Source organism: Rhineura floridana, chromosome 11, assembly GCF_030035675.1.
Source record: "Rhineura floridana isolate rRhiFlo1 chromosome 11, rRhiFlo1.hap2, whole genome shotgun sequence".
Taxonomy (NCBI): domain Eukaryota; kingdom Metazoa; phylum Chordata; class Lepidosauria; order Squamata; family Rhineuridae; genus Rhineura; species Rhineura floridana.
In genome coordinates, this window is record NC_084490.1 from 59,480,371 (window position 1) to 59,501,550 (window position 21,180).

A 21,180-nucleotide genomic window follows, 5' to 3' on the forward strand; every position below is an offset into this window, starting at 1 on the left:
TATATTCCAAGTTAAATATTTGTAATCCATTTTTAAGCATGTATTTTAGAAAAGTCTGTACCTGTTGCTCCCTTTGATTCATCATCATCCTTTTCTTCTTCTACCTGTTTCTGTTGACTTTGTTTCCCAGGAATTGTATCCATGTCTTTGAGTTTATCTTCTTCCATATCTTTTGAAGCTTTTCTCAAGAAATCCCTTGCTTTTTGAACAGTATTTAATCGATACTTCTGTTGTCTGAATGTAAAAATCACTCCCTCTGGAACATCCCATCTAAATTGAATTTTACATTGTTTAAGTTTTTCTGTGAAGAAAGCATATTCTTTTCTCTTTCGTAAAAGTCTAATAGGAATTTCCTTCATCACCAGTATTTCTTTACCGTCAATTTTGAAGCCATTGTTGAAATGATATTGCAATACCATATTTCTAGTCTTTTTTTTTAGAAAATTAACAAGTACATCTCTTGGGATTTTTTTCATTGTTGCATATCTGGAATTAATTCTGTAAACTGTATCTATTTCAAATTCCATCCGATCTTCATTCATTTCCAAGGATTTTGCTAAGACAGTAACAATTTTCTCTCTGATATCTTCACCTGTTTCCTCAGGAATTGTACGGAATCTCAAGCAATATTCTTTATCTCTAAATTCCATAACAGCAGAATAATCCAGATTTTTTTCTAATTCCACATTTGCACTATCAATTCTATTCTCTAAGGTTTGCACCTTATCTTTAACATTTTTTACTTCCTGTGTTAATTGCCCAATATTATTTTTAATCTCACCCACTTCTGTTTTGATATGATCTTGTAAATCTTTATAGTCCCGGAAGGAGTGCTGGCTGGTGGCTGTCTCTGAGGGAGCTCTATCTCAGAGAAAGCTTTTTTCAGTTTAAAGTCAGTCAAGAGGAATCTATGACTGGCGCAAATGTTCTCCAAGATAAAAGGAAAACCGAAGATTATCCACGTAACTTCGTTGAGTTGAAGATAGCTGGATTTGATCAGGAATCCCCTGAGATAAGAAGGCATACCTGGCAACGGAAGACGGAGCTTGGATTTCCAACATGCTGTGCTGAAAGTAAGCGAGACGTTTTTTTCTCTCTTTAAAAACGTTTTTAACGAGCTAGCCTCCATCTGTCTAAATCTTATCTTGGATTTAAATTACTACCGTAAAAGAGGATTGTTTACGAATCAGCTAATTAAGAAACTTGGGTGAGTCACACTTTTTTTTTGTTCTGCATAAAGTTAAGGAAGAAGGGAGCAATACAAAGAATTTGTTTTACTTTTTTTATATATGACAAAAAGCTGGCTTAAATTTGGAATTATTTTTTTTTTCCAATAATTTTTATTCAGATTTTCATAAAACATACAAGACAAAATCATAAACCATTCAAAGACAAAAAACAAAATCAAAAATAGTTAAACAAAAAGAAAAAAAGAAAAAAAAACAAAAATAAAAAATAAAGAATAAAATATTGACTTCCCATTTGTCAAAGATCAAATCAGTTATAAGTCTATAATATATAACAATCCTGTCTCTTAAGTCATATTATAAAATCACTTTCCTCCAGTAGTTATCTTACTTAATCATCAAATCTCATAAACATTACTTTATTCTTTCCACAAAAAGTCAAAGAGAGGTTTCAATTCTTTAAGAAATATATCTATCAATTTTTTTTTCCAGATAAACATATCGATTAATCCATCTCATTATTAATTATGATAATCTTATTGTCATAACCATAGTCAAAATAAACATTTCAATTAATCCATCACATCAGAATCTGTTAGGTTCAGTAATTTCAGTAGCCATTGTTCTATTATCTCTATTAGTTCCATTTTCCATCTTCCATCTTCAGTAGTCTTGTTAAGTCCAGTAATTTCAATATCCAATCTTCCATTATCAGTATTCCATAATAATCTTGCTGTCAAAGCCATAGTCATATAGTAAGAGTCTGATGGGAATTACCTCTATCCCAAATATTTTCTTGCCATCCATTCTGAATAGGTTGCTGAAATACTGCTGTAAAATCATATCTCTGTTCTTTTTTTCAAAATACACTGGGTCATCTCTTAAAAGTTTTTCCATTGTCACATGGCTGCAGTTAATTCCATAGATTTTCTCTATATTGGGCTCCATCACATCATTCCAGTCCAGAAGATTATCCATGCCATTGATAACTTTATCTCTAGAATCTTCATTAATTTCTTCTGAGATAACATTGAGTTCCAAACAATAGATTTTATTTCTAAAGTCCATAGACTCCAAATCTTGTTCCTGTTCCACGTTGGTTCCAATCTCCGGGATCTCCTCTCTCACAGGGACCCCTATTCCAGTCACCAGGGTCTCCTCTCTCACAGGGACCCCTGTTCCAATCTCCGGGGTCTCCTTTCTCACAGGGACCCCTTCCAGGGTCACCTCTCTCACAGGGACCCTTATATCTTTAATCTCCTGCTTCATTTTACTCAATTCAATTTTCGTTATCTCAATCTCATCCATTATTTTCTGAAACATAGTTATTTCCAGATTTTCAGCCACTTTCTTAATTGCCATTTTAAAAGAAAAATATAGGAAAACCACTTCTTATTTCAGCAACAATTGGGTTAATACTCCAAACTTGGTGACATCACAGTATAAACAGAGCAGACAGCCTTATCTCTCCAATAGTTAAGTAAACAAAATGCAGTTCCCAGGATCGAAACAATTAATGGCAATCGTCAAGAAACAGATTCGTCAAAATAAAATAGACCAAAAAGAGAGTAGTCTCAAAACAGTATAATATTTTTCAAAATAAAAATCTGGAATAGAAATCCCTCTTCTGTGTATATCTTTAGAATGCAAATCCAGGACAGCTTTTTGCAACAAAAACAGAGATAAGCTATTAATTAGTGCGTAGCAGAGAGAAGTTATGGCTCCCCAGTGAGATGTCAAAAACCGATCAATCTGGCAAATCTCTTTTAAACAGCAACAATTTAAGTCAAGTAAAAGAAAAATATAGAAAGAAGGGTGCTTGCCTGTTAGTGCGTTCTCTCTTAGAAGATAAGATGAACGTTCGCTTTAACAGATAGAGCTTGCTGTTGAAAATCCGTCCCACCTTCGTCGGCTGGACCTCGTCCCATAAATTAATGAGATCTGGTCGTCCCAACAAATTTGTTGGGACGCTTAAATTTGGAATTATAAAGATTAAAACGAATAAGAGGCAACCTATTGGACAAGATAATTTGATTATTTGAAGGAAATATATCTGAGACTATTTTTTATTCATTTCTATTTTGGATTATGTTTTTTTTTTCCAATGAATCTGCTGTTCGTGTATAACTGCTGGACGCTGAGAACTGGATTTGTTTTACATTCTTGAACGTGCCGGAGATAAGAACTGTGTTGGCTAAGATCATACTAACAAGCCTGATTATATTAACTCTTTTGTTGTTGAGGAAAAGTAAGAAACAGTTTGCCACTAAGTTTGGGAACATTGGTTAATAATAGAAAAAGTTTTACCTTTTAAAAATGACAACCAGGAAAACAGCCAAAGTTTTAGAGCGAAGAGTTTCAACTGATACTCAGGAAGGAATAGACATGTTTCAGAAAATTATGGAGGGGTTTAATGACTTTAAACAAGAGATGAAACAAGAGATGAAGCAGGACAGACAACAATTTAAAGATGAATTTCACAATATGAAAAAGGACATGACTGCTTTTTTTAAATGGATAGACCAGAACATAAGAAGAGCCTGCTGGATCAGGCCAATGGCCCATCTAGTCCAGCCTCCTGTTTCTCATAGGGCCAATCAGGTGCCTATGAGGTGCACAAGCAGAATAAACATAGTTTATTATTTACCCTAAACCTTTGTTTTTAATGAATGATTATAAGTCTGAAACGTTTGCATCAAGCAGGGGCCCCTTGATTTTTTGGCAAAAAGAATTCTTAGGCTTTGAAGCAATATAATGCAATATAAACACCTTAACTACAGAGCCGCTTCTGTGGTTTGGTTATAGATAGTAAAGTGACAAAAGCTAAAATAAGGACATTTAGTTTAATTTATACTACATACACTCCAACTGCCCTTCTTTCATCTGGAACTATTCGTATTTTCAGGTCCCCAGTGGTGCTAACGCACTGTCCCTGGTTAGCCTTTTGGAGAGATGTTGCTGGGGTGTGTGTGTCCCATTTTAATATTTTCTTACACAGAATTCTTCAGGTTTCAGTCCATACCCCTAGATTGCTAGAAGTTAAATATTTGAGAAGGGGGCAGCTGCAACAAGTCTAGCATGATATTATTGGATACAGAACGCAGCATAATGCTCCACTTTGTTCCCCAATAAACTGTCTATCCAGATAGTAAATGTTGTTGAATGTCTTTGGCTTGTTACTTTTCTACCATGCACACAACCAAGTTGATTGTGAGATGAAGATCTATTAGACATCCTTACATTTTGTCCCCCACCCCGCCTCCCCTTAAAGTAAACTGTTATGGGGTCAGTTTCCTAATCCAGAGTAAATTCATCCAACATACAGCAGGTGGAGAAAGGTATTCCCCAAAAGCTGTAAGGCTAAGGCATTCACCCTTGGTAGGAAGCACAGGGCTATTATGAGCACGCAACAGTCTTTGTAATGTTCAAGGGTACGATACAGTGAGAGGGCAAAGTGGAAATCCAGTTGAAATGCTCCAGTGCTGTTACATGGTCTAGCGTGGCAAAGCGAGCGTCCCATTGGTTCCTTTCAGAGGCCTACAGAAAAGAGGGGCAACGTCTTAAGCAAGTATATGGCATAGTCTTGACATGAATAAGTAAATGAGTCTGGTAAAAGGACAGCATTTGTTTCCCACCCATTGGCCCAGTAAGCCTCATTCTGTTTTTGGAGGCATGATTTTTATCTAGCCAACATCAAAATTCAGGGGTCCCAAATCCTATCAAGTATGCAATGATTTATTTTCTTATTCATTCATTTTTTTCAGTCTATGACTTGTCTAATAAACAATATTCTGCAAAACAGAAAAAAATTATAACATAAACAATCGTGGACCGAGCAATAAATACAATGAGATGGGTGTGGGTTGAATGGGGCCACAACTTTATTGGTTATCAGAGTTTGTGGTATAGGGCAAGGATCAAGCAGCATGCCTGTTCACTGCTAGCCTACCCAGCCTGCCAGCTGGGCATACAGAAAGGAGTTGCCACTCTTAGGTGTGGGCTGCTCCTATGGGCCCTGACATACCCTGGGTGTGTGGCAGCCAGTTACAGCCCCCCAAGTGAGGTCAGAAGCCTTCAGGCGCTGCTCTCTAAGACCCCTCATGGGCATCCCCTCTTAATCTATGGATCATAACCAATGCCCTCCCTTGCCCAAAACTTCTAAGAAATTAAACATCAGTATCAATCTATGCTCATTCCTATGCTCAAAGGCCAGTTGTGGCTGTGAGTAAAATTCCTTCCCAGTCCCATTAACCAGTGACCAACATCAGTCCACAGCAAGGACATTTCTAACTAAGGCTCCATCTGCACTCTACATTTAAAACACTATGATACCACTTGAAACAGTCATGGCTTCCCCCCAAGAATATGGGGAAGTGTAGTTTGTTCAGGGTGCTGAGAATTCTTAAGAGACCCCTATTCCCTTCTGCGCAGAAGGGGGAATTTCAGCAGCTGACTTCTTTTTCCATCTAGCCACGCTAAAATACACTAATACACAACATAAGACCAGGATGGCAGGCAGATTGTGGTTTGTGGTAGATCAGGCTTCTAGGATGCCACAGTAAATTTAAATTGTATTAAAGAATAGCTAATGAAAACGGTGTTAACAGTTACCACAAGAACTTCTTTTCCTGTTCTCTTAAATTTGCTGCCACAAAGATTGCTGTTGTAAAAAGTGTACGTGCCTGCCAGGTTTTTAAAAAATATATCTATCCAAAATTAGCCACTGAACAACAAAAAATACACAGGAAAGTAAGGTTTGCCTGACTCTCATTCTAGCCAGTGTGATTTGCAGCGCAGTCAAACAAGTATACTCAGGACCGGAGTAAGTCCCCAAAGGACTGACTTCCATCCCTAGCAAGTGTATGTAGGATTGCACTGTTAACTGTGGTTGTGAACACGCTAGTCGCCAGAGCAAGGCATTTCTATTAGCCATACCTGGAGGGGGACTGGGTTGATCTGCCGACCTGCTGAGGAATCTCTTTGAACTTTAAAAAAACAAAAGACTTGAGCTGCTTCCACCAGGTTTTACAGTAACAAGGGGTGGGGTTTGACTAGCATCTTGTGCTCCACTCCAGAAGAGAGAGGTGGAGATGCACTGGAACCAGGAGAACAATGCCCGTGTTTCCACCCTAAATCTGTTAGGATGCAAGATTGGAGAAGACTCACCTTTTACATTTGCATTTCCTCCTCCTCCTTCTCGGATCTTCCGGTTGTTTTTTGTGGGGGGTGGGGGAAGAAAAAAGCAGGTTATTTTATTAGTACATACAATACTGCAGTGTTCTGCTCTTCAGCTTGTCTTTTTGAGCTTTGTAATCATTTTGTATATAGTTTTGTACAAATAGTCTTCTGTACTTTGTACAAATAGTCTTGTATATAGAATTAATTCCGTTTTATCAGCAGTGAATGAGGGAGGCAGAGGAAAGAGTACTTCTTGCTGCTGGGGTGGGGGTAGGAGGGTTGCATTTTGCCTCAATACTCCCAAGCAAAACATAAGGAGAGAAGAAACAGCACTGCAAAATGAATGGAGGGAGGAGCTGAGAGGGTGTACAATTGGGAAAGGGTGGCCAGAGCGCTGCTGCTACTGCCATGTCATTAAAGCTGTTGCCTTTACAAAGTATTTTAAAGGGGGGGAGTTTATAAAATGGGGAAGGGAAGAAGCTCCCTACCAGAATTGTAAGTCCTCTCCCCTTTCCCAAACTGTTTTGGGATTGAAGTAAATGCCCCCCAAATTACCCCCCCATATGCCACCTGCAAATGGCATGGTGGCATCTGTTTTCAGTCCACCTCTGCTTACCTGAACAATTAGAATAAAGCAGGACTAGGGATGGGTGCATCTGCCCATTTCCATTTCTCTTAGTTTCTCATTTGCAGGTGTTTTTTTTTTAAAAGTCCTTATGAAAATCCTTCAGCATTTCAGTGTGAATTTCTCCTAATATACACATGCTTGTATGTCATTTTGCCTAATATACATATTTTTGCAAAGGAATTTTCCCTAATGCAACTAGGGATGGAAAGAGCTGTCTGTTTCCGTTATCTCAGTTTCTCATTTTTCCAATGTTAAAAACAGTTCTCTACATTTCTGCACCTCCTCCAGGATGCACACCTTAACGTGGTGAGGGGGTTTGAGAGTGTTGAAGAAGCTGACAGCAATGCCGTCAGGAGTCTAGACTCCTAGCAGGTGACCCAAGGCGGAATGGTCAAACCTGAGACACCAGACTAAGATGCATCCAAATTCAGAGGAAAGCAATGGTAAACTACCTCTGAATACCTCTAACCATGAAAACCATATAAACAAAGTATCCAAAATGCAACACAAGATAGTGCTGGAAGATGAGACCCCCAGGTCAGATGGCACTCATCGAGCTATTGGGGAAGAACAAAGGACAAGCATGAGTAGCGCTGTGACTAATCCAAAAGGAAGCCTGGAGGCTGATGTGCACAGATGTGAAAGGAGAGTCCGGAGTTGTACAGTGTACACAATAGGAACATGGAATATGAGAAGCATGAACCAGGGAAAGTTAGAAATTGTCAAGCAAGAAATGGAATGCATCAACATTACAATACTTGGCATGAGTGAATGAAAATGGATGGGAATGGAACATTTTCAGTCTGGCAACTACAAAATATTTTATGCGGGAAATAGGAAGAAACGGGTTGTTTTAATAGTGAGAAGTGATGTAGCAAAACCAATTAGGAGCTATAATGCAAGTGATATCAATGAGATTAAACGGGAAACCTATTAACACGACCATCATCCAAGTCTACGCTCCAATGGCAAATGCAGAAGAAGAGGAATTGGAGAGATTTTACTCAGAAGTACAGGAAGACATTGATCACACACCAAAACAAGATGTGCTGATAATCACGGGGGGCTGGAATGCAAAAGTAGGGAACAGAGAAGAACTAGGAATTGTGGGGAAATGGTGCTTACGAAATAGAAATGAAGCAGGAGACTGAATTCTGTGAAGCCTATAATTTGTTTCTTGCAAACACATTTTTTGAGCAACCGAAAAGACAACTGTAGATGTGGACATCAAATGGTCAATATTGGAATCAAATTGATTATATAATTGGTAGCAGGAGTTCCATACTTTCTGTGAAAACAAGACCAGGAGCAGACTGCGATACAGATCATAAACTGGTAATATCGAAAATCCATACGATTTTAGCAGCAGCAATCCCTTCCATCTGATGTCACTTATCCATTTGTGGTCATCTCTAACAGTAATTATATCTTCCAAAGCTAATGAATCAGCGTCTAAAAAAAGAGCATCTTCAGCCAGTCCACCATCGATATGGAAGAGCCCTGACCCAGGAAATTTATGCTATAAGTCTGTCCCATTTTTCAATTAATTATTCCATTACATATCATTAACTGCATATGCTGCCAGCTCATGATAATATAATATATGGTACTCTTCTTGCAAGTTCCCGCCTTTTTAAAAAGCAAAATGTGATTTTGTGCATAACTGTTGTGCTTTTGGATAACTGTGTTGCAACTCCTTTCATCCCTGCTACTGTTTGACTCCTTTGCCCAGTTCTTTATCAGGACTTCAGACATGTTTTAAATTATTCTCTAACCCATTTGTGGACCCATCTGCTAATTCACCAGAAATCTGTTTTTCTGCCAGAATTTTACAAATGTTGCCCACATGTGTTTGTACAAAAATATTTGTTTTCTGGGTTCCTTCTTTTGCACAGCCTTGCAAATATGGCAGTGTATGAGAGAAGTATAGTTACTAAGGGGGAAAACAGGCATATTCTGTTAACCGGTACCCTCTCAGTCATTATGAAATAAACTCCCAAGGGTTATAAGGAGCCGCCATTGTTAACAAGGCCTTTAGATTAGTTAATTCACATCTAGGCTCTAAGCACATTAGTCGCCAGAGCAAAGAGTTTCCATTAGCCATACTTGGAGGGGAAATAGGTTGATCTGCCAATCAGTTGCAAAATCTCTATGAAGGTGAATTAAAAAAAAAATACTCAAGCTGCTCCACCAGGTTTTACAGTAAAAAGGGGTGGGGTTTGATTAGGGTTGTGTGCCCCTATTTTCAGAAGAGAGAGGTGGGGACGCACTGGAACTTGCAGAAGAGCGAATGTGTTTCTACCCATTTTCGGCTAGCCTCTTACTCCAGCTCAGCCCTACAGATAGAGTTTAAAATAAATTCTCTTACCATAGCACACCAACAGGGTTATCACCAACATAACGAGCAGAAGGAAACAACCACCAGCTAAGGGAGCCCAGATGTACATCTCACAGGGGAACATCGTACCATCACGTGGATCTGCCTCGACAAAAGCAGAACATACTGACAATGGATTCTGAAGCAATGTATACCCTGGCAGTTTTTGATGCTGTCCTCTTATTTCCTGGTGCTATTCTATGCTCCATCTGTCATGGTGCTTGACTTTGGCTTTTGCACCATTTGCAACAGAGGAGGACCCCTGTAATTCTTGAATGCCACACTAGAGGACATCCCCAAGCCCTCAGTTTTAATATAAGTTTATGTCTGCATGGGTAATTCTAATTGTGACGAGTAGGCTTGAAAAGGAGCATTTAAGGTGCCACAAGACTGTGCTGTTTTTGCTGCAACAAACCAACAAGGCTACTCCTTTGAATATATGCAAATATAATGACCTGAGTTTGACACATTTGGCTGCTTATTAGAGGTACATACTGCAAATAAATTATACCTACACAGGAAAATTATCACAATAACATAAGCCTTGCTAGAACAGACCAAGATCCAATTACTCTCCTGTTTTCAACAGTGAGTGGCCACTGGTCAGCCATATGTCTCTGTGAGTGGCCGTCTTAAGAACATAAGAACATAAGAAGAGCCTGCTGGATCAGGCCAGTGGCCCATCTAGTCCAGCATCCTGTTCTCACAGTGGCCAACCAGGTGCCTGGGGGAAGCCCGCAAGCAGGACCCGGGTGCAAGAACACTCTCCCCTCCTGAGGCTTCTGGCAACTGGTTTTCAGAAGCATGCTGCCTCTGACTAGGGTGGCAGACCACAGCCATCATGGCTAGTAGCCATTGATAGCCCTGTCCTCCATGAATTTGTCTAATCTTCTTTTAAAGCCATCCAAGCTGGTGGCCATTACTGCATCTTGTGGGAGCAAATTCCATAGTTTAACTATGCGCTGAGTAAAGAAGTACTTCCTTTTGTCTGTCCTGAATCTTCCAACATTCAGCTTCTTTGAATGTCCACGAGTTCTAGTATTATGAGAGAGGGAGAAGAACTTTTCTCTATCCACTTTCTCAATGCCATGCATAATTTTATACACTTCTATCATGTCTCCTCTGACCCGCCTTTTCTCTAAACTAAAAAGCCCCAAATGCTGCAACCTTTCCTCGTAAGGGAGTTGCTCCATCCCCTTGATCATTCTGGTTGCCCTCTTCTGAACCTTTTCCAACTCTATAATATCCTTTTTGAGATGAGGCAACCAGAACTGTACACAGTATTCCAAATGCGGCCGCACCATAGATTTATACAACGGCATTATGATATCGGCTGTTTTATTTTCAATACCTTTCCTAATTATCGCTAGCATGGAATTTGCCTTTTTCACAGCTGCCGCACACTGGGTCGACATTTTCATCGTGCTGTCCACTACAACCCCGAGGTCTCTCTCCTGGTCGGTCACCGCCAGTTCAGACCCCATGAGCGTATATGTGAATTCATGGATGTTTGTCACTAGAGGCCCAGATTACTGCAGTGGCTAGGAATACCTTTTACCAGCTTTGGCTGGTATGCCAACTATGACCATTCCTGGACAGAACAGCTTAGCCACATGATGACCTCAAGACTGAATTACTGCAATATGCTCTATGTGGGGCTGACCTCAATTTTACCCAGAAGTTGCAGCTGGTGCAGAGTGTGGCAGCAAGGCTGCTGAGCGGAGTACTGTTCCGCTAGCATATAACACCTGTTTAGCCAAGCATTCCCCTCATCTCCTGACTTGAACCGCCTCCTTTCATTGTTTTAATTGCATTTTCAACTCTTTTAATTGTTGTGCTGTTTCAATGGGCTTCTTTTATTGTATATTTTAACTGTGGATGTTTATTTTAATGTTTCAATGCAGTTGTTTTATTCAGCATTTTAATTATGTGTGTTTATATTTTTTGTTATTGGTTTTTTATTTGTAAACTCCTTAGAAGCTACCTTGGCAATTAAGCAGTATATAAATTAAAAAGTAATAATATTAATAACAACAATACCTTTGTTAAAAGGACAGCACTGGTTGTCAATATGCTACTGCGCCAAGTTTAAGATTTTGTTCCTAGTTCACAAAGCCCTAAAGAACTAGGAGCCACAGAACCATTCAATCACTGAGATCATCAGATGAGGCCCTCCTGGTGGTGCAGCATTTTCCACAGACTCATTTAGCAACTACTTGAAGCAGAGCTTTCAGTGCTATGGCTCCAGCTCCATGGAATGCCAGGCTTCTTTTAATGAGACAGGCACCAACTGATTTGTGTTTATGACGCCTGCTCAAAGCTTGCTTAGCCAGGCATTTCCAGAATGTTGGTATTGGCTTCAGTTGCTCCTGATTTTTGTTTAATATGTTGGATTTATTTTATTGTATTTGATATTGTGTATATCGTGTATATTTTTATTTTCTGTTGCTTCAAGATTATTCAGAACATGAAGTGGTTTATATGCATTCCATATCAAACAAACAAACAAACAGGACACTGAGCAACAAAGCTATCTGTTTTTTTGTAACTGGCATAGGATATTCAGAGGTGGACTTACTTTATATAAAGAGGTACCACTTAGCTATCGTGCTAAGAGCCATTGAAAGGAGTCTCCATGAAGGGTAGAAGCTAGTTTAATATCTGCTTATTTTAAAAGCAGCAAATACTGTGTCAACTCCAGATTTCTTTGGGGGGGAGCAACTATGCAAGACATTGTCAGGACTCAGGACCCCTCCCTGAGTAGGCCCGCCTCCTCCTAATTGCTGTTGCTGCTGCTCATTCACTTGTCCTGCCCTCTGGGCCCAATCCAAACCACTTCCCTGAGGGAGAGAGCAAGGTAAGAGAGGCTGCTCCTCCTTCTGCTGTGACTGCTTACTCACTTGGAGAGCAGGAGCAATAGCAATGGCTTGTAGCAGCAGTGTCACAGTGGTTGGCCATGGGCCCTCTTCTAGGGCATGGGACTTGACTGATGCCCAATGATGCTGACCCTTGATATTGGCCCTCAAAAAATGGCTATTGTTTTGCCAGTTATCATGCGGGATCTTTTGTAGCCAATGCTGCAACATGCAGGGTTTCATTTTTCTTTTCATTCACTTGATGATGAGGTGGGGATGCTAGCTTGCCTCAATACATTTACTGAAACACTCATATTAAAAACAATGGTACGAGGATTTGAAGCACCACAGAACAATTATAGTAGGGGATTATTTATTTACCAGACTAAATTAGTTGACTAAACGAGGTCCCACTGAAATAAATTGTATCTAAGTTCAACTAAAAGAAATTGATATTTCAATGGTATCTAAGTTCAAATAACTTTGTCTTGATCCAACCCTTCATTTATGTCCCGCCTTTCTTCCACAATGGAACTCAAGTATTACCAAGTGGTCTCTCACATCGAGGGACACTAACTAGACTTGCTTAGCTCAGCAAACTGCATCATGCGCTTTGAGACCATGCCTAGGCTGGAAGTGGTGCTGATTATACAAATGACTATACATTTTTATATGTAGGGGTGGGAAGCCTGTGGCCCTCCATATGTTGTTGGACTCCAACCTGGACTCCAACCTGGGCTCCTACTGGGAGAAAGGGCAGGATATAAATTTAGTCAATAAATAGACAAATAAACTCCCATCAGACCCAGCCAGCATGGCCAATGGTGTGGGAAGGTGGGAGTTGTGGTCCAGCAATATCTGGAGGGCCACAGGTTTCTCTCTCTTGTTATATGCCTTTGGGCCCATTATGTCCCCAACTGAGTAGGAAGGTTAAGGAAACATACCTGGGGCTGTGGAATCTGGACATTCCATGGTTTCTTTGTTTATCAGTCCTTTGCTGTGAGTTGAAACCTGAGGTGGGATGGTGGGAGCCTGGGTTGCGCGCTCTGTAAAGAAAATAAAGATGAAGGCATTTCCCACCTGTTTACCATGGCCCAAGACTTGAGCGGTGGACTCTGCAAGCATCCACTTCCCATTGGATTCGACAATGGATGGGTGAATCTGTCAGTTTTGGTTCTGCTCAGTTTCTGATTTTTCCAATCTTAAGTTCCTTTCTCCACATTTCCACATCAGTTTGCAATTTTTTTATGTAATGAAAATTCATCAGCATTTTAGTGTTAATTTTCCTGAATGTACACATTTGTATGTAATTGGGCCTAACATAAACGTTTTTCCAGAGCAAATTTCCCTAATATTTTAGATGTTATTTTCATCAATATATGCATTTTATGCACATTTCCCCCAGCATATGAATTTTTGTACACATTACTTGGCCGCAGAACTGCACTGCAAAATTTGGAGAAGGACAAATTTCAAAAGACATCTTTGTTTCTGTTTGCATATTATTTCAGAAAGTGTGAATTAAGTAAGTTTGCCTTTAAATGCAAACTGAATCAAATTTCTCCTTTCCTAATTGGGTGACAGGAGAAATGTAGCCATCTCAAGGATCCACCAGAATCTAGGATGCAGAATCTAGGAGGATACTTAAGAACATGGAACAGATGTTCTAGGCTTGCTGGATCAGGCCAGTTGAAGCATTTTCCTGTTACTTCACTTATCGTAAAAAGTCAGATCTTCGAGGGAAGTGCGTTTACTCCACAAGCCCTCCCAATCAACTATAATTGCACATCCTGAATTTGCCGATACATGATTATATGCTACCCAAAAACAGTGACAATCTGAAAGTACCCCAAGTAAGGAGAAGAAGTTGGTCTGGCAGGGAATGTGTGCAAAGGCTCACCACTTGCAATGGGCACGAAAAGTTTAGGATGGAACTTGCCTGGCAGGTACACTTGGAGGCCTGAACTGAAGTGCAGGGCCTGGTTGCGGAAAAGAACGCACTGATAGATACCCTGATTCTCCTCCTTGAAGCTGGGAATAGTTAGCTGGTAGAAGGTAGACTTTTTTGATGATTTGTAGCCTGTGACACGTTCCGGTGTCATTTTGGACCTTGCAGAGACATGTAAGATGAAGTCAGTACTGTAGTCCCGTTTATGACGGATCCAGAACACCCCAGCATCCATGTAGGTGGTCTCACATTTCAATTCCACTTTGGTATTAAGGGCTTGGGGAGGATGACTGATCATCTTGATTTCCAACATAGTTTGGGACCAGCAGCAGCACCCTGGAGAGAGAAAAACTAGTTTGCTGATTACTGGTTATTGGATGCAGCCAAAGACTGTGAAATATATATATTAATACTTAGAGCCATTAAGGTGTCTGCTGATTAACACTGAAATCCTGAGATATATAATGTGCAGACAGGGTGGTATTTAATGCTAGTCTTACTCACAGTAGACCCACTGAAGTTAATTAACATGGCTGACTTAGATTCAATAATTTCAATGGGTCTACTCTGAGTAGGACTTAGTTTAATACAACCCATGGTTAACATGATGATACATAGCCGAACTAAGTTTTAGGGTTAGGTCATTCATTCCAGTGAAACTAACATCTTAGCCCTAAACATATTTATCTAAACATGTATTAGCTCAGTTGATTCAGTTATGTTCACGGTTCTGCTGTTTGTGTACAAAGCCCTCTACAGCTTGGGACCGGGACACCTGAAAGATTGCCTTACCCCTTATCCCCAGCCGATCATTGCACTCCTGCAATCTTATCAAGCGGTCCATTCCATAGGAAGCGGACGTCTAATGTTGTGGCCAAGAGTCAAACGGTTTTCTCTTGCCACAAAAAGATCCTAAGATACCCACAAAGATCCCAGCATGAGCCAAATGGGATTTGCTGATGCCTTCAAGGGCTGTAAGGCCACGTTCACATCATACATTTATTCCACTATTATTCCACTTTAAACAGTCATGGCTTCTTCCAAAGAACCATGGGAAGTAGTTTCTGAAGGGTGCTGAATACCCCTATTCCCCTCAGAGAGCTATAATTTCCAGAGTTCTCTGGGAAGAGGGACTGTCTGTTAAAGTACTCAGGGAATTGTCAAACGAACGAATCATTTTATTACGGTCACAGACCACATATTAAAAAACATACAGTACGGAGGATTAAAATACTTAAGAGACAAAACCACCAGAATTCCTAAAGCCCATAGATAATTCTTTAAGGAGCAGGCTGACAACATTTGTTGTCGCATTGTAATGAGAAAAAACTTTGCAACATTAGTGGTGACATAAGATGACACATCACTAAACAGATCGACACCAATTCAGGGAATTGTAGTTCTGTGAGGGGAATAACAACTCTTAGTTCCCAAACTACCCTTCCCATGATTCGTTGGGGGAAGTCATGCCTGTTTAAAATGGAATAATAGTGGAATAAATGTATGGTGTGAATGTGAATGTATTGGCACCCTGTGCTGTGTTTCAAGCAGTTTACATCCACAGGATTATTTGGAAGCTCATTATCAACTCACATTTACAGTGCTTCAAACAGACCATCAACCAAGTAACTTTTGACAATTACAATATTATGGGATAGGCTTATATGTATGTAGCAACCACACACAGTTTTTCCTGTTTTGTCTTGGTTTTCAAATGAATTTTTTCAAAATTCAAAAATAATTTTTTAAAACTTAAGTTTCTTGTTGTATAGCCAATAACTGATCAAACATACATACTGCAGCACTTCAACATGTGCCATATTTTGGGGATATTTAATGATGGCATTTTCTCCCTACATAGGTATTTTCTCCTTACACAGATATATAGTTTATTATTTGGTACCATTTATTATTTGGAACAATCATCTTAAACTCACTAGCCACAATCCAGTACAAACATCAGTGTACTTAAATCCATTGATTTCAATGGGCTTTAGCACGTTAACCTCTGTGCTGTGCTGAATTGTGGCTGCTGTTTGACAACCTCACAATCAGGATTGAGCATTATTTCTCAGGGGACTATTTATTTATTTAGAAAATTATAGCCTGGCCTTCCATTGCCTTTGCATTGCTCGGGGCAGCTTACAACAATTTAAAAAATCCCTTTAAATATAAAATAATAGTATGAAAAGAACAATCCATTCCATTAATCTAGAACTTCAGTTTTTCAGGTCTTGCTGACCTGGAAACTCTCTTGTGAGCCAGCTTTATTATGTTCCTCCTCGATGAAGTTTCATGTCAGGGTAATAATATATAAATTGCACACTCATTTCTTGGTGCATTTGTTCATCCAAACATTGTGCAAGTCTCCCAGATCATATTATGTACCATGTAAGGGTGCTGCTGATTCATCCAGGCTTTCAGATGGAGATGGACAATATTTTTTTTCATAGTTGAAGGTGGCTAAAAAGAGGCTTGCTGCTCATGGTGTGTACACATCCACTTTCACTGTCCCTATAGGTTTTGTAGGGTTTTCTGTTTCAAAAACCTACAAAACCTGTTTGATTAGAGGTGAAAATGGGGGGAAAGTAATGTGCCATCTTGTATGTTATGATATAAAGCACTATGTACATTGATGATGCTATAGACAAATTCATGAATGATGTGTCTACTATGCCCTTGGAAGCGATACCTCTCTCAAATCACTTCTGCTCTTGAAAAATTATTGTCTCTCAAGGAGACAATACTTTGAATATTTTGTTCATACGGCAGTTATTGATTTTTATTTGTCATTAAGCTGGGAATTTGCTTCTGTTGGGTTTGTCTTGTTTTATTAAATATATTTGATCTTTAATGTATTCAATCTATTTGGTTCCCTTTTTAAAAATTAATTAACCTCTTTTTGCTCGTTCATTTGTTTGGACTGCTGCTTTATTGGGGTTACGTACTAAATTCTCATTGGTAAAAGAGAATGTTGTTATTTTCACACACACAGACAGAGCTCAACTATTTTGGGAAATTATTGTGCAAGCGGTATGGTCCTTTGCTAACATAGTATGGATCCTCTTGTTTGTCTTCTATCTGTTATACCAGGTTTAATCGCTACGGCAAGGTAATACTGAATGCACTTGTGGTTGCCAGACTAGTCTATGCTTGTCATTGGAAACATAAAAAAATACCTGTGCAAGAAAAATGGCTGGGGAAATCGTGGGACACCCTTTTATTGGCTGAATTCCCAAAAGTGTTTGATCGTGTTAATGAAAAGTGTATATAAAGAACTCACTTTCACTTGGTCATGATCAATTTGAATAGTCAACCCCATATAAAGGTTAATCTTTTGCCTATAGTAAATGTATATCATCTTAGGAAAGTGTGCTAAGTCCTCTAAATATGTTGATAAATGGCAAGCGTATGATAGGGTCTAGGTGAGAGCCGTTCTATAAAAGAAATGAGGAAGGCTGTGCACCTCATACAGTTTTGAGAGATGGAGCCTTTTTGTAAACCATTGGAATGCAAAGTTTCCAGGTAACATTCATTCTCACGTGGTATTCTCATTTATATGATTTAAATTGGCAAACAGCGACTGTAGCTGAAATTTATTTTCTGATTATTACCTTTCTTATTACCCATTCATTAGGGTGCGTAATTTACTTTTCTGCTTTTTCTATTTCTTTTGCTCTCATTTGCTTGATTTAGTTAATAACGTATTATTTAATATCCGATATAGTTTGATATGTAAACCTTTTGCTTTCATGTTCATCTAAGGATGATTTTGTAAATAATGTATTATTTAATATCTGATATTGTTTGGTATGCTTTATTTTGAATACTTTTTGAATTTGTCTAAATAAAAAAAGAAAAATGTGCTTTCTATATGGACTTTATGTTTCACTTATATATTTTGATACTTATATCAAATAACTTTTTTAAAAAAATTCGCATTCCTAACTTCACAATTCAAAAACCATGCCATGAGCTCCATGTAGCTTTAGATTTATTTTTCTCAGTAGTAGCCTCTCCCCTGCAGCCCCCCACTTACCATATAGGATCCCACACAGCAACTTACAGGAATATCAGAAGAAGTTTGAGAGAGAGCATAGGAATCTGGTAGTCACAGAAAATAAATTCAAAGTCTTGCTGGACAGTAATCACATTCAAAGGAAACACCCCCCCTACCACTGTGGCTTAAGTTAAAAGGCCCATAGCCTTGTATCATACTCACATGGAATCAGACTAAGGGGCCACAGGAAAGAAAAAAATCTGTCCATTTTCTCTTTTTGCAAGTTGTCTTCAAAGGCGGCACAGATGAACAGAGACTAGTTTGGTGGCTGATGAAGTAGGACCCTCTTAGTGGAAAGGATGTGATGTCAGGAGCTGCCTGAAGAGAAATTTCTCAGCTTGCTCTTTCAAGGGGACTAGAAGTGAACAAGAAAAACCACGAAGAAGCCCCTGTATGGATGAATTTTATTTTCAGTCATCATTCTTTCACTTTTCAATGAGCAAGCCTTATATTATAGTTGTTAAAAAATGCCAGTCTCATGTGGCTCATCTTGCATTCATTCTAGAAGGTGGCAGAATAAGGCTCCTTATTTGGCAAAGCAAAATAAATAATTCGATCTGGTGCTAGAGGGAAAGAGCGAGCAAACTGGCAGAGTGGATAACTGCAGGAAGAGAGCTAAGAACAGGATGGAACAGACACACACAACTGCTGAGTTAACCAAAGAAAGAACTGCAAGGTGATCTGGAAGCGTTTTGCAGGTGTCCAACAGTGGAGCAGGCACAGACGGGGATGAGTGGGGAGGTGGAAGAGCTCAGCCTTTCCGTTTTCCACACCTCTCTCTGAAGCCTTTGTGAAAAAATGTGTGCTGCTGGCGATAGGGAATACTGAAGGCCTGGCAGGTGGCCGGTTCAACAATGTAAGTTGAAGTTTGCCATTCAAACTACCCATCCACATTAAAAACAAGGGCTTGTACAACAAGCCTCTTGGTGTGAGGCTATGTCCTAGCACAGCAAGTAAGCCAAGACTGTGTGTGCCAGCCCAGGACTCAGAGACCACTTCAGCTGCAGAGATAGTGCCTATCATCCATGCTCTGGTAACCAGAAACTGCAACTGGTGCAGAATTCTATAGCTCCCAGATGAACTACCTAGGTGCTGAGTCTTCACATGGAAAGGACCAGTAATAAGCCTATGAGGAAAAATAAATGCAATTAAAATGAACATCGTGCCCAAGCTAATCTATGTTCTCTTTCCATCCCCCAGAGATACTTTACACAAATGGACCAACTGTTCAGAAAGTTTTATGGGGGGTCAAATGGAAGACCCCATATTGGCTATACCAATATGCAGCTACTGATGTCCCAGGGAGGCTTCAATTTCCCAAACCTGTGAGTATAACATAACTAGGGATGTCAGAGAAGTCCAATGAAAACAGGAGTGAAAATTGCTGATGTTCGCTTACTTGTTCCATGTTCAGACCAGAAATAAGTCCAATGAATCCTCTTGGCATCTGCTGTCTGTTGTTGCTTCAGTGCACAAATGATACGTAATTAATTATGTTTCTCACCCATTTGCATTGTGTTTCTTTTGCATTGAAACGAATGGGGTGGAATAATGTGATGACAGTGTGATTTACATAATTAATTACATACGTTACATAAGCTTTGTAATTTTGCCACAGTGGACAGTGAGACAAATAACATAGTTTTTGGAGGAAGACGAATTGCAGCAGAACGGAAACAGTGATGCATGCTATGAATACTGGGTGGAATGGAAAGCAATGCCTTCTTATCTCCCTAATCACAACACACACTTAGTTGCACAAGTTAGATATTGACAGTAGGAAACAGAACACAAGAGCCCACCGTGGGTGCCAGTAGAACTGAATAATATATTCCTGCAACAGAGTTGGATAGCATTTGGCTCCAAACACATGAGACATCCCACACAACATGCTCCCACTATAACAGCCACCAATTGCAATTTAACCCATTTGGCCATGCTGAGTGCACTCTCTGGGGCAAGCCACACCTTACGATAGCCTGTAAACCAATCTTGTGGGGAAATGGGCAGACAGCGGAATCTTACACTTCTCACAGATTCTGACACAACACATTCAAAATGTTTGCCATGCTCCATGAGGAATTCGGTCTTCTCTTTGCCGTTGCCTGGCAATTCCTATAGCTTAAACATAGCACAGTGGCAAAATTTGGACCAGATGCACTGAGCAGACACACCAGAGCTATTGCAGATGATGTGCTCTTCAGCATTCTCCAGCAAGCTTAACAAATGCCTGTACTCCTCAGTGTGTAACACACTAAACCATTACTTACACCTAGGGATGGGGGAGAAATTTGATTCAGTTTCAATTTAAAGGTAAATCTATCAAATCCACACCTTCCAAAACAATATGAGGACCGAAACACAGTCATTCTTTGAAATTAATACCTGTCCCAATTTTGCAGTGGAGTTCTCCAAACAAACAATGCTTACGAAAATTCATATTGTATGGGAAAATATGTGTTAAAATGAGTATGTTTGTGAAAATGGCATGTGAAATGCATTATATTAGGGGAAATTGCTTGCAAAAATGTGTACAGTAGTCAAAACTTAACACAAAAATGTGTTTATTACAAGAAATTTGCACTAAAATGCTGATGAATTTTCAAGAGGATTTTATTTTTTTTTAAAGCCGTGGTACACTTTCCAAGGGCAGTGCTGCTAAGGTTCCCGGGGCAGTGCTACGTGGGTTTCCTGTGGAGCAGGGGCTTAAGATGTCTTTGTAACATTTGCTTTCTTTAGAAAGATAGAACTTTTTATTTTTCTTTTGTTTAGGCATTTCTGTATCTCCCAACCAATTGTGTCCACAGGGTGGTTCACGGCAACGTAGGCTGAGGCAAGCAGCAGCACACTCATACTAGGTAGCAGATCTGCTGCCCCACATCACCAGAGAGAGGCACCCTCCACCTGGCAAGATTAGGACTGTGAAGATATGCCAGTTTCCCAAAAT

At 39.6% G+C, this 21,180-nt stretch overlaps 1 protein-coding gene across 1 annotated transcript; it reads right to left on the reverse strand.

The window, feature by feature from the left end:
* Positions 1 to 4,247: 4,247 nt before the first annotated feature.
* On the reverse strand, positions 4,248 to 18,594 carry CD8A (CD8 subunit alpha). The gene is made up of 6 exons (XM_061588897.1): positions 18,396 to 18,594; positions 14,165 to 14,509; positions 13,170 to 13,271; positions 9,362 to 9,472; positions 6,354 to 6,390; positions 4,248 to 4,724 (listed from the first exon to the last, which is right to left on the reverse strand). Exons 1-6 carry the CDS (start codon positions 18,439 to 18,441, stop codon positions 4,682 to 4,684), a joined length of 684 nt encoding a protein of 227 aa, XP_061444881.1. The 5' UTR covers positions 18,442 to 18,594; the 3' UTR covers positions 4,248 to 4,681.
* Between the last annotated feature and the right edge of the window lie 2,586 nt (positions 18,595 to 21,180).

Bases quoted from the DNA above. Each gene is read 5' to 3' on its own strand.
- CD8A (XM_061588897.1), bottom strand. From the start codon at position 18,441: ATGGACAGATTTTTTTCTTTCCTGTGGCCCCTTAGTCTGATTCCAT. The intron at 14,510-18,395 runs GTGAGTATGATA...TTCTCTCTCCAG, and splicing joins GCCCCTTAGTCTGATTCCAT to GGTGCTGCTGCTGGTCCCAA. The intron at 6,391-9,361 runs GTAAGAGAATTT...AACAACCGGAAG, and splicing joins AACCCTGTTGGTGTGCTATG to ATCCGAGAAGGAGGAGGAGG.